Genomic DNA, 13006 nt, shown 5'->3' with positions numbered 1-13006 from the left:
ACCATGAGTAAGTGTCTGGGTAATGTCAGGATTAATTTTTATAAAAACATTTGAATGCCCATCTTTAACCTTCCCGATTTTACAGCAGAAGACAGCTAAGGTATCTGAATATAAGGGGATGAAGGCTGGTTTGGTAGCTTGCTTCAAAAAATGTATTAATGCTGAGGAGACTAAACTATGTATAATAGCACAATTCATGTCTCGAATAGGCAGTTGTGTAAGCATTTAAATAAACCATAAAAGCAGTCTTTAAATACTATATGGTTCTCTTAATTTTTCTTCGTAATACATGCAAATACGTTCAGTCTGGAGCTTCCTATGGTTTGCCAGTCTCTGTCAGTGGCCACTGCAGGACACACACTCAATTGGCTGGGTCTTACCTAGAAGACTTCCACAGAGTTCCTCGATCACACTGAATTTGTCCGCCAGTATCTCCTGCTCATACCTCAACCCTGTAAAGCATTGTCATGCCAAAGAACGAATTCAAGCAGTACAAGACAAGGGTCTGTCCCTGGCAGTGGTCATTTAAACATCAGTATGTACTCCAGAGGTTCTCTAGTACACCAGTTACTCTCACTTACATGCTCAGTTTTACCACCTTCACTGCTTTTGTGTTAGGTGGTTGCACCTGACCCTTGCAGACTGCTGAAAATAACAAGTGTGACACTCAGCTTCACAGCCACCAGTTGCTTGTCCAGGGTGACTGCTTTTCTTGCTGAGCTCCAGTGGTCCAGGCTCTGTTCCTCCGGACTCATGTGGCTGCTGAATGTGGAAATCACTGCTAGTGTGAAATCCCGTTTCCTCTTCAGCAGAGCTAGTGGGAGTCTCTTTATTTCACATCAGTACCATCAGCCAAATAACCTCCAAAACAGGCCACTTAAAAGGCATCTCAAGTGATTGCCTATTCTTTATGCCAGTCTTTAACAAGAAATACTTAGCAAAAAAAATAATTGTAAAAGCCTGTACAATTATTTTTAAAAAATTGTTTCTGGTAGGATATATTGTTCATTAGAGCTTGTAATTATGGTTGCTATTGAAACAACAATAATACCATCAAAGAAAAAAAGAGATGCTGGCAGCACACCTGCAGTAGCATTTCCTGGAAGGTGCTACTTCCCTTCAGAAAAATTCAGGTAAATCTTACTTGTTTGTTTGTTTTTTAAAGCAGTGTTACGACCTTTGAGGGTTTTTGTTTTTAACACAGTTGGAGTGATTGGTGAAAACACTTTCAAGCTTGTTTTTGAACAAGATGTTTGCTAAACCAGTTACTCTTGCATAAAATGAATTTCTCCAAAGGAACACTGTCTTCTTTCTGATATCACAGGGAGCCAGGAAGAATGAGGCATGTATGTAACAAGAAACTGACAGTTTCAAAGGCTGGCACAACAAACTGATCCACAACTGCAGAAGGTGCTGCTCGTGAAGAAATTCCAAGACGCAGGACCTGAAATGTGCTTCTATCACTCAGGTAGTCTTATTTGCAAGTTCATGTGTATTTCTTAATACATCTGGGGAATCTAATGGAAGTGCTTGGATAGCAGTTCACTTTACACTTAAGTATTTCTCATATCATTAGAGGGGTCGCAATAACCTTCTGAGTCAGCATCCTTCAGTGTTGCAATAACTGCACCAATATCAGAATATTTATAAAGGTCTCAGAAATTGTACAGACCAACAAACTAATCTGACTTTTGACTGTTTAATAAATCAAAGGTTTTCAGCACCAAAGTAAATCCTGTTGATTTCTGCTATGTCATTTGGAAACTTTCCAGCCAATTAAAATGCTTAGAAGCCCATTTCCCTTCTATTTACCCCCACGGCTACAAACCTTTCCTTGGACAGCAGAGGTCTTGTTAGAAGCTTCCCAAATACTTTCTGGTTAAGGTGGGCAGGTATGTAGTAATACATAAGGCTTGTGAATCAAACTGTATTGATGAATATGTCAGATACCCTCTGAGGCATGAAGTACAGGTCTTTCTTTAGCCAGCATTGATAACTAATTAATGAATACCTTCCTATAGCTTTTATTGCTATCAGAGTATGGTTCATTAAGCATCAAGGGAAAATTAAGCACAGAATTCAGCATGGAGAATGCTTTCCGTAGGACAGAACAAGCAGTACAGGACACACGAGGTGAACTTAAAAGAATTTCCAAGCACAGGCTTTTCTTTCTCGTGTTTTTTTTTGTTTGTTTGTTTGTTTTGTTTTTTTTTAGCTTGCACCTCACAACAGACAGGCTTAGCACACTGCCAGCTGCCTTTCTCACCTCCTTTCTCATTCTCAAGAAATGTTCTGCGTTATTATACAGCACCCTGCTCTGCTTTTATACAGGATGAAAGTAGGAGAAAACAGCACACTGCTGCTTGCAGAGATACAGACTTGAGAACTTTTATTCACCCTTGCCAGAATCCTTCCAGGGCTGAACAATAACAAAGAGTAAATAGAGCAGTTGGGGCACATTACGGTTTGTTCCCATCCTGGACTTTTCCTCCAAGCCTCATTGTACACCCAGACAGAGCGCCATTGGACAGAGCACCACCGTTCCAGCACGGCTCCAGGCTCTTGCTGGTGCCTACAGCATGTCCTCGCTGCACCCCTCATGTTGTTTCCTCCTCTGGTGCGAGGCACTTGCTGGCAGCTCTGTGCAGCCATGTAGTGTGTGAACACCAAACAACAAGAAAACAGAGCTTTTGATGACAGCAACAGGCCTGAGCTGATGCCAACCCTCCTGGTGGCTGGGGAGGCCCGGTGTGGTGATGGTAAGCATCCAGAGACTGGATGGGTGTTGCGTGTGTGTTGTGACCCCACCCAAAACACCAAAGACCTAAAAATAGAGAAATAAATACATAAAATCCACATTATACAAGGGGGTTCACTGTTTAGATCAGTGGATGGGGCCACCACAGGGCCAGCCTGTGCTCCTCAAACAGCCACGCTGCTGCCAGGCAGGGCAAGGCAAGCCTGATCGCTCCTCTCAGCCCCAGCACAGGCTGCGCTTGCAGAGGCTTCACCATCCCCTGACATTTACATACATACGAAAATAATTTAAATGGAGCTGCCTTCATCACCACGCAGGTGTTCATAGATGGGGAAGACAAATTTGTAATTCACAGATGTGACCAGTGCTGTCGCTGCAAGACTAGGGATGGGGTAAATCCTTGGTAGGGCTCCAGCAGAAACCTGGAGACCTTGTACTTTGTAGCTGACGCTGCTCTGCTCGTTTAACACTCTTTGCTGGCGGCTTCAAAATGCAGCATCTCTATGCATTCAATGCTCACCATTTATTCTAAAAATGCTAGAAGCGTTTTTGTCCTTTGCTGTGCAGTGACCTTTTCAGAAGTACTCCGTAAGTGCTGGCTGCGCAGGAGGGTGGGGAAACTCCACTGGCCCAAAGTGCTCATGAAAGGTTGGATGTTGGCAGTCACGTGCGGTGTGACAAGCTGTGACGATGGCCCCCAGACAGTCTGGCAGGTCACGGGCCAGTGCACTTCATGCTGCGGGAGCCCATAGCGCCGCATCCTCCTCGAGGTGCAAGCCCCTTGGGGCTCTCTTCCCAAAACAGCCAGCGGGAACTTGATACAGCCGAACGCTGTTCAGGCTCTCCCTTATCCCAATGACCTGAAAATTAAGATGTACGTAATTCAGTACCAAAAAAATCCCCTTGGGACAACGGTCCCTTTATTCAAGGCTGCACAGGGCAGGTCAGGAAGCCAGAACACATGCTCTTTCACAGCAACTCCTTTACGTTATTTTACTAGTACCTAGCTCTGTTAGAAATTCGGCTTGTCACACTGGCATTTAAAGTAACATCGACTCTGCTCACATTTCTATAGAATTAGGGACTTCAAAAAATGCTAAGAATAACTTGCCTTTATTTATATTTTGCTGTGCAACTGCAAGCATCCCTGAGGACAACTAAGGCTGCATAGCAAGCACATTCATTAACAAACTGAACTCCTTTAATGATTTCGTGGAACTGTGCTCGTACCAATGGTCTGCAGATCTGCTCAGCCACTCATTTGGGGAGGCCAGCAGCAGTTTTCCCAGACTGGTCACACAAACACACCTGCTTGCGCCTCCAGAGGCTCTGCAGAGCAGCTCAGCATCCATCCCTTGGCACTAAGCAGCCTAACACTACGCGCACCATGCTGCATCCCGTTCCTGCCCAAATAGTGGGCACGGTACCAGGGTGGCAGCTGGCAATGAAGGAACAAACACCCCTGTGAACATGCAATACGCACACGTGCTCGAAGTGGCATTTTTGAGAAATGTTTAAATACAAGTTAAACTCCTCCTTCCATGGTCACACAGTGACATAGCCACCTTTTTTTCTGATGGGAACAGTGTCATCTTGATATGCCCTCCTCAGAGGGCACAATAAGTGGCATGTCTCACTGATTGTTTCATCAGCTTGAGCAGAGTTACCAGGATGAAGAGCCGTAGAGATGCATTCCACTCCCCATCTGTGAGCGGGACAGACTACAGGAGAGAGCAAACCCCATCCAAATCCCTGAAATGTGCTCATCAAAGCCTTTCCTGAGACTTTGGACTTTTTTCCTCTGCATTAGCATGCATCACTGCATGTCTGAAAAAAAAATAAAATAGAAAGAACGGGGAGGACAACTGAGGGTGGTTCACAACCCACTTCAAAGATCAGGAACTGCAGCTATGCCCAGAATTAATGATGGATACAAAAGGCAAAGCTGGAGGAGCCAGTAGACCCATATAAGACTTTCTTTGTTCATCTCTACACACCTGAAAAACAGAAAAGTCATGCACTGGCACTCATTTAGGTAGGTCTTTTAATGCATGCTTGGCAGTGAGCTGGAAGCAGCTCCCTTGATGGCAGCTGTGGTCCCCTGCCTATTGCCTAATAACCTCATTTTGCTGTTTCTGGATGAGAGCTTGGAGCTCAAGCACAGAACTGCCTGGCCCTCTCAAACTGACCCAAAGACCCAGAATGTTGTCTTCCCCACTTTACAAACGTGACAACAACGTGTGTGTGGAGGAATCCCCTTCCCGAGTAAAAAAGACACACCACAGTCACTGCTTCTCTTTAATAGCTAGGGTACAATTCTCTCACTGTGGACGTCATTGGCACGGTAGCTGCAGAGAAGAGGCACCAGACCCATCTTTCAGGCTTCTCCAGGCTGGAGGGCGATGCGGCATCCTGCACGGTGACCCCACAGAGGTGGCTGGCTGTGGGCTGTCACAGCAGCAGCTCGTGGGGCATGCGCTCTCCCCGCAGACCGGCCAGCAGGTTGTCAGCAGCCAGCACCGACATGGTGGTCCGCGTGGCATAGGTGGCACTCCCAACGTGTGGCAGAATCACTGCATGGACAGAAAGGGTTACTGAGTGATTTCTTATGCTCACTGACCTCATACTGCTTTGCTTTGGCCTAGCCCTCCCAGGGGTCTTCCCATGGGGTGGGCAAGCACGGTCCTCCCTCAGCTGCCTCTCTGCGAGGAGCTGACACAAAACACACGGCTGCCAAGCACATCTGATAACTAACTAACTAAGCTATTTGTGAAGACAGGCAGTCAAGAGCGAGTCCTCCTTTCTACATTCAGGCTTGGTACTTCCTGCATGGACAGAGTCAGTGGTAGCTGTGAAACAAACATTCCTTTGACACAGAAACACGCAGTGAAATTCCCTCACTGTGGTCTCATTACCACACACCCGTAGGAAGTTCTGCTCACCACCAAGGTTGTAATGCAAACTGTGGGGACATGTAGGTCCTTTGGTTCACAATCAAGAACCACGCGTGAGTTCTCTGTTTGCTGTGGAAACAAGGCCAACACTTCCTCCTCTACTTATCTTGTGTTTTTCCAACTGCTGAAATTACTTGGCAGTTTTGGGTGAAATCTGTCAATAGTTTCAAAATCAAAGCCTCATTTCCACTTAAAAAACAAAACAGAACAAAAGGTATTTGTTTTTGTCTTGGTTGGTGTTATTCCAAGATTCTAAGGTCTCTGAAGTACCAAAAATATTTCCAGAAATATTTCTCTGCTTTTATCATTTCTCACATTACCTACTATGGGATCTAAACAAAACACAGCAAAAATGGTGTTTAATAAAATGACAGTCAAAGCAACAGCTATGAACTTTTGTTTCTGTGGGCAAGACCACATTTTCACCCTGACCTTCCTACTTTTTTTTTTTTTTCTCTCCACAGAACAGATTTTTCCTTACACAAAAAACATCCCTCCTTGGCAGAGGACACTCTGCTGCCTCCCACACCATCACACTGGATGGCCTGTGGTGCCTGCAGGGGCAGAGCTGCATGGAAGAGCTTAAAGGACACAGGAAACAGCCCCCAGCATAGTCAGCTCCTTCTCTGACAAGGATATCCTAGGAAAATGCTGAGGGCCACTAACATCCTGTAGCCTGGGGGCTGCTGCACTAAAACATCACCCTGCCCAGCATGGCAGCTCTCAGGAAAGCACTGGTAAAGTCAGAAGTGATAACTGATTGTCCCTGGTTTCAGGTGTTCCTGCAAAGAAACCTCTGCTCACCCCACAGCACAAGCTCTTACTGGCTTCTTCAGCTGGGGGCTCTCTGGTTTCCTGACATACATCAAACAACTTGGCACTTAATTAACTGTGCTCCTGTGCACGATGCTGAGCCAACACCTTTCTGCCCAGACTGACAGTGGATGGGCTAGACGGTCAGCCCTGCTGGAGCATTCCCGAGGCTCAGACTCCTCTAGACAGACACAGCACCCAGCTTTTTAGCTGCACAGGAAGCCTTTCTTACAGAGTTCTGTGCCCAGGAGCCGACAGAATACCAGAACTTCGCAGGGCATGGTCAGAGGTTTCACATTCCAGCACCTGCCAGTATATCAACCCCCTTCCTGAATTTCACCTCACGTCTCAGTTCTTTGAATGCAGATGTACCAGGAAGATATTGTAAGACAAGACAATCTCAACTGCTTTCTGGAGTATTAAAATACCACTTATGCTTGTTTTATATCACATTAATAAGGTCTTTCACAGGCAGGAAAATCATGTGTTTAAGCAAATTGTAGGTAACCATTTTGTAGTGTGGGGAGCTGTTAAAGACATTTCAGTTCTCACTCACCATTTTCAAGCTTGCACAGACAGAAAATCTTTCTGAAGTCAACTAGCAGGTCCCTTGCCTTAAGCAGAGGTGGCACACCAAGCAGCAGGTGGCCAGGAGAGTGACAGGGGAAGCCCCTGCTGCAGACACAGCAACTTACCGCAGTTCTTGAGGGAGAGCAGAGGGTGGTCAGTGGGCAGCGGCTCTGGCGTTGTGACATCCAGGCCTGCAGCTGCGATCTGGCCACTGACTAATGCATCGTACAGGTCCTCCTGGTTCACCACAGCCCCCCTGGGAAAAGCAGAGAGATGGGCTCACACCGCTCCCAAGCGGCCAACAAAGACCTTGGGGTCATCCGCCCCTCTGGGGCTGGACACAGGGCCCCAGGCAGGAGAGAGAGGCTGTAGCCCCCTAAGCAACTTATCCTGACTCTGGATGAAACCAAGAAACCTTGAGATGGAGGGAGCAGGCCACAGTGTGGACAAACCGCTCCTGTGGCTGCAGTCATGATGATTTCACATCCTGCATGGACTCCCAGACAAAGCACATCTCACCACTGACGGGATCCCTCTGCAGCCGGAGCTATCAGCAGGGTGCCAGGGTCACGCTGCCTGTGCCAGAGACTGGGATACCATTACCTGCTTGTGTTGATGAACACAGAGGTCTTCTTCATTCTGCTGAAGAAATCCTTGTTGCACATTCCCTGGGTGTCAGGAGTCAACGCACATGTCACAACAACAAAGTCTGACTCTTCAGCTAGCCTTGTGAGTGGGACTGAGTGGAGAAACAAAGGGCACAGCTCCTGTCAGAGGCTTCACCAGGCTCTCTCAGCCACCCTCCTAATTCACAAGAATCACCAGCAAGCAAGTTTATCTTTGGAAAAACGTTGTCAACCTTTCTCCACAGAAGGAGAGACACAAGGATGGGCAAACATCAAACGAACTACACAGAGATACATTCCTACAGATACTATCGTAGTGTTTGGTTTCACTTTTATATTATGATCAATCCACAGGGAAATCTAGCAATGTTTTGGTTATCTGGCCAAAAGGAGGCTCTACAATGTATTTCATGTTTAGATAGCAAAATACTGCAGTGACTGTTTATATCAACATTAAATCTCTCCCTAGATTACCTACAGATGTAACTCATGCAGTCTCCTGGACCTGAGTAGAGGAAAATGCAAGGGACTAGCAGTGACTGCAAGAAAAAGCACGTACTGGAAATGTATTGTCTTTGGACTGAAAAATTAGCACTGGATGCAAGACTCAGGACTCCAACAGGCCTGCAGAGAAGTCCTGTTTACTAACTAAGAAATACTGCTAGGCTTTGTTGGACTATGACATTCATTTTAAAGCAGAAGGTTAAAGCCCGTGTTCGTTTCCGGCACCCAACATCTACTACCAGCAATAATCTCCAGTCAGTCCCATCCCCTCCCCTCCCCTCCTCCCTGCTTCTGCCCCATTGTGGGACTTTAAGGTATCTCACTGGGTTAACAAGACCCTTCCCACTGCTCCTGACAGGAGTAGCTGCCACTGTACCCTTCCATGGCACCGCTACCTTTCACTTGATTTTAAGAGTGAAACCAACTGGCAATTATAAGCAGACAGATATAAAGACAAAAGAATGAAAAAACCCATAGCCCACTATTATCTTGGTTTGTCAGTTAAAGCCTAAATGCGTCAAGCGAACCTACTATCTGAAACCATCTGGGTCAAAGGAAGACTCCTTCCTTTTTTTTCCCCCTCTCTTCCATCCATTGCTACCATGCAAGAGACATTCAGCACCAGCTCCTTTTGCTGCCTTCGTACCTGTTCAGCCCAGCTGTACTGAATACCCTACTCAACACCTCTGCTCCCTAATGACTCACCCACTCCAGGTGGCATCTCCCAAGGCCAGCCCAGCTTTGCTGCTTTCTACCCCACAACTGAAGACTCACTGTTTCTCTCATCTCATTTGTATTTCTTACCAAACTCGGCTTGAAACTCTGCAGCACTCTCTGGTTTTGGGCGACTTCCAGTGTACAAAAAGTTCTTGACCCCAAATGGCTTTAGACGGCGGGCAACCGCCTGCCCTAAAAATGAGAGAGAAAACCTTTTACCTGCTGTGCTGATTCCTGCAGAGAGGCACACAGCACGGTGACTAGCACCTAGCTACAGGGGTCACACAAGCCTCGCTGCTGCTCCATCCTATGCACCTGTTAGCAAGCATGCATGTGGTTTAGCTGGAAGGAACGAATATATGTCTTGCTAAAGGGCTGCTGTGACATTCCTGGTTGGGATTGCTCCTGTGAGGCTCATTTCCCAGTGGGGTGAGTGGCAGATGTCTTCTGCTGCTCCTCAAGGGAGCAGGAATGAACTCTTAGCCACGGGATAATAAACCTGAAGCTACCCTAGAGAGCAAACCAAAAAGCGAGGAAAGAAACAGCCAGCAGCAGACAAAGTCAACAACTGATCAGATGAAAAGCACATTGTACTGGACTTTGTCAAGGGTATTTGTTTAAGTGAAAACCAGGAGGACAATGTCCAGTTTGCTGTGGCATTCAGGTACAGTGGATGCATGTGAATAATTAAAACTTTAAGGTCTAAGCCTGATGGGTCAAGATCACTGCTCAGAGAAGCTGTACTGGGCCCTCTTGGTTGTTCCAATAGATTTTAAATAAGTGAGCACGGGACAAAACCAAAAGCACCCTCCCACCAGCAGAGGCACACAAATCTTGCACATGACATGCACTTACCTATTCTTCCCAGACCTATGATGCCCACCGTACTATTAGACAGACCATAGCCACACATCCACAAAGGCTTCCATGTTGTCCAGCCACCACTAGCAGAGAGAGTCAGGTGGAAACGTTAAGGAATCAGCAGCAGAGAGCCAACACAGCCTGGCCCAGCACTGTGGCAAGTACACCACAAACCATAAGCACTGCAGCAGGCTAGCCTCTCTGGATGATCTTATAGCTAGAGGTTCCTGCTTCAAGCTCGCTCTGGGGTCTCGTGCAGGAATCTGCTCAAGCCTTGGGTATGCAGCAGATGCCTCAGAACTGGTTGAACTTAGCATGCTACCAAGTAGAGCCTTGGACCAAGCGCCAGGCAGCGAAGTCTGGCCAGATCTCAGGGGGTTCAGAGCTGATTCAGTGGTTCTCACCCCTGCTCCTCTATCTACAGCATGCATCGGGGTGTTCAGAAGAGACTAGTGTCCCTTCTGCAGCCCTTGAATAACATGCCTGCAAAAAATCACAGGACTGCAGCGGACTCCACACTAGCCAGCGAGATTTTCCACTAGCTTGGTGACGCTCTGGCTTCAGCCCCATCTCATTTGTCCAGGGCTGGGATTTTTTTTCCAATTTGATCCAGCTCCTGCAAAAGCCAGCCCTTGCTCCGGCACAGGGCTGCAAATACTCACTTCTTCACCTGCTCTACGGCCTCCGGCAGCCGGCGGCACGTAGCCAGAAGCAAAGCCACGGAGAGCTCTGCGGTGGCATCGGTCAGGACATCGGGGGTGTATCCAACGCGGATCCCTCTGAAAGGAAAGCACAGGGCTCAGGGGGGGTAAAGGCTTCCCCCTTCCACCCACTGACCCCCCGCTCCCCCAGTTATCAGCGCGCAGCCCGCAGGTTACCGCTTCTTAATCTCGTCCAAGGCCAGGTGGTCGAAGCCCACGGACATGGTGCTGATGACTTTCAGGCTGGGCCCTGCGGGACACCAGGGTCAGAGCCGCCCCTCGCCCCCCCCCCCCCCCTCGTTGCCCCTCGTTGCCCCCCGTCCCCGCACCCACCCGCGGCGTCCAGCACCTCGCGGTCGATGCGGTCGGAGAGCAGGCAGAGCAGCCCCTGCTTGCCCGACACCCCCGCCAGCAGCTGCGCCCGCGGGACGGGCTCCTCCGAGTCCCACTGCTGGACGCGGCACCTGCGGGGGACACAGCCGACAGCCGTCAGCCGCCGAGCCCACGGCCATGGGGCTGCCCGGCCCGGCCCGGCCCTGCCCGCCGCCCTCACCCGCCGGCCTCCGCCAGCACCCGCAGCCCCTCAGCCGGGATCCGCCGCGTGACGAACACCGCCATGGCCCGGCTCACGGCCCGCCTCATGGCCGCCCGCAGCGCCCCCCGCCGGCCCGGACCCTGCCCGCGGCCCGGGCCCGGCCCCCGCGGAGCCGTGGCGGGGGGGGGGCTGCAGGCGGGATTTTCTGACGAGAAACGAGCGCTGAAAGAGCTGCTGGGGTGGTGGAAATGTCAGAGGTTGTGCTGCTGTGGGGTGCGCGTGGTGCGGATGCGAATCCAGGGGAGATCCCTGCTCCTGATTGTGTGGCCCGCGAGGAAGAATAGAGATAATTTTAATGAACCCCCTCGCCAGAGCAGGAACGCCTGAAGAAAGGTCGCTCCTGGGAGGGTGGCTGGCTGCATGCTGTGTCCGGGTGGCAGGCACCGAGCCAGGGCTGTGCCCCCATGCTCCGGATCCATCGCAGTGCAAGCACAGAGCACCACTGAGGGAGGCCGCGGCCAGCCAGCTACAGCATCAAACTCTGTCCACCATTTAGTGACGATGACGACAATTTCATGTCTTCATCACGTTACATAATGTGTGTGGCTATATAATACTGTCACCCATCAGCCAAGGGCCTGGTGAACTAAGGAAGTAAGTTGGGGTGCAAACTGCATCACCCAGCAGGGATTTGAGGCATGGCTTTATGCCCATGCCATCATTTTAGGCTGATGATGCTTTTCATGGGAGATGTTGGTGGATTTCTGTTCTTGCTTACAGTGTGCCGGATCCTCCCACATTATGTTGTGCTGTGGTCACCCAGCAAGCTCCCTGATCAAAACTGTCTTCCAAGCTATACTCTTTCACGTGTAGCTTGTCAGACATCTCTTCTTTCCCTGCTGGCCCTGGAGGCATGTAGGACTGTGGTGACAGATCCAGCTGGGTCCCAGTCTGTATGTCACAGCAGAGTGCATCTAACCCAAAACAGGGCTGAGGGGAACAAACAGTGCTGCTTGCAGCTCTAGGAGCAGCATTTATCCCCCGTAAGTGCTTCTGCTCACTTGCTTAAAGAACCGCTGTGGAGCACCCCAGTTCTGACACATCACCCACACAGCAACAGTATAGGCTGAGATGGCTGCCCAGGTTTCACGGATTGAAAAGTATTGCCACAACTAGCAGAGACTTGGTGCTAGATATATTGGGTAGTGGTTTAGGATAGGAGTTTCCACCTCAGAGTCTCCAGCGACTACTTTGAGAGGTCTCCAACATCTAGAGATTGGTACTAAGTCCTCTCCCAGTGCTAAAGACAGACTTTGCTCTTTAAACTGCAGTAGCCAGACCCTTATCTTGTGGGATTTAAATTTGCTGGAGATCTGATCTGAATCTGCTTGATGACAATAAAATGGTCATCAGGTATGTAAACAGCAGGTTTGTGCAGGGCAGGGGGTAGGGAAAGAAAATAAGACACGTTCTTGTATAAAAAGGTCAAGTGATACAGGTGTACTACCTTTGGGAATGAACATGGTGTCAAAACAGTGAGGATAACGCATCAATGGACAGAGGGCAAGTGGGATTAACATCCCAGAATGTGTAACTGGGTTGCTTTCTGCAGCTACACAGTAGGTGCTCCACAGGTGTGTACTAGCAAATGTGAATGATTTGCAGCATGCACTCACCACAGTTTTTAAGTTTAAAGGGATGATAATCTGCAGGCACTGGGACATCCTGACTGACAGCTGTGGTCTGACCACTGGGCAAAGCCTGGACTTGGTCACTGTGCTTCACTGCATCGCCCATGATGGGAAAACAAAGGATCTATCAGCCTCTGGGCTTCTCCCCTACATCACTGCCCTAGGAGATATGTGCTGTCATTATCTGCTGAAAGCTTTAACAAGAGGCCTAAAGAAATCCAGAGTGTGTAACCACCTGATCTTAATGGGAGTTTTATAGTAAACTCAGAGGGCAAG

At 48.8% G+C, this 13006-nt stretch overlaps 1 protein-coding gene across 1 annotated transcript; it reads right to left on the bottom strand.

Moving 5' to 3' along the window:
* Window positions 1-5042: 5042 nt before the first annotated feature.
* GRHPR (glyoxylate and hydroxypyruvate reductase) lies at window positions 5043-11215 on the bottom strand. The gene is made up of 9 exons (XM_068665893.1): window positions 11058-11215; window positions 10838-10968; window positions 10682-10754; window positions 10466-10582; window positions 9798-9886; window positions 9030-9134; window positions 7699-7834; window positions 7221-7351; window positions 5043-5331 (listed from the first exon to the last, which is right to left on the bottom strand). Exons 1-9 carry the CDS (start codon window positions 11144-11146, stop codon window positions 5210-5212), a joined length of 993 nt encoding a protein of 330 aa, XP_068521994.1. The 5' UTR covers window positions 11147-11215; the 3' UTR covers window positions 5043-5209.
* Window positions 11216-13006: the final 1791 nt, after the last annotated feature.

This window comes from Anas acuta, chromosome Z (genome assembly GCF_963932015.1).
Source record: "Anas acuta chromosome Z, bAnaAcu1.1, whole genome shotgun sequence".
Classification (NCBI taxonomy): Eukaryota; Metazoa; Chordata; class Aves; order Anseriformes; family Anatidae; genus Anas; species Anas acuta.
Note: the sequence above shows the minus strand (reverse complement) of the source record. Positions and strands in the feature narration are given on the sequence as shown.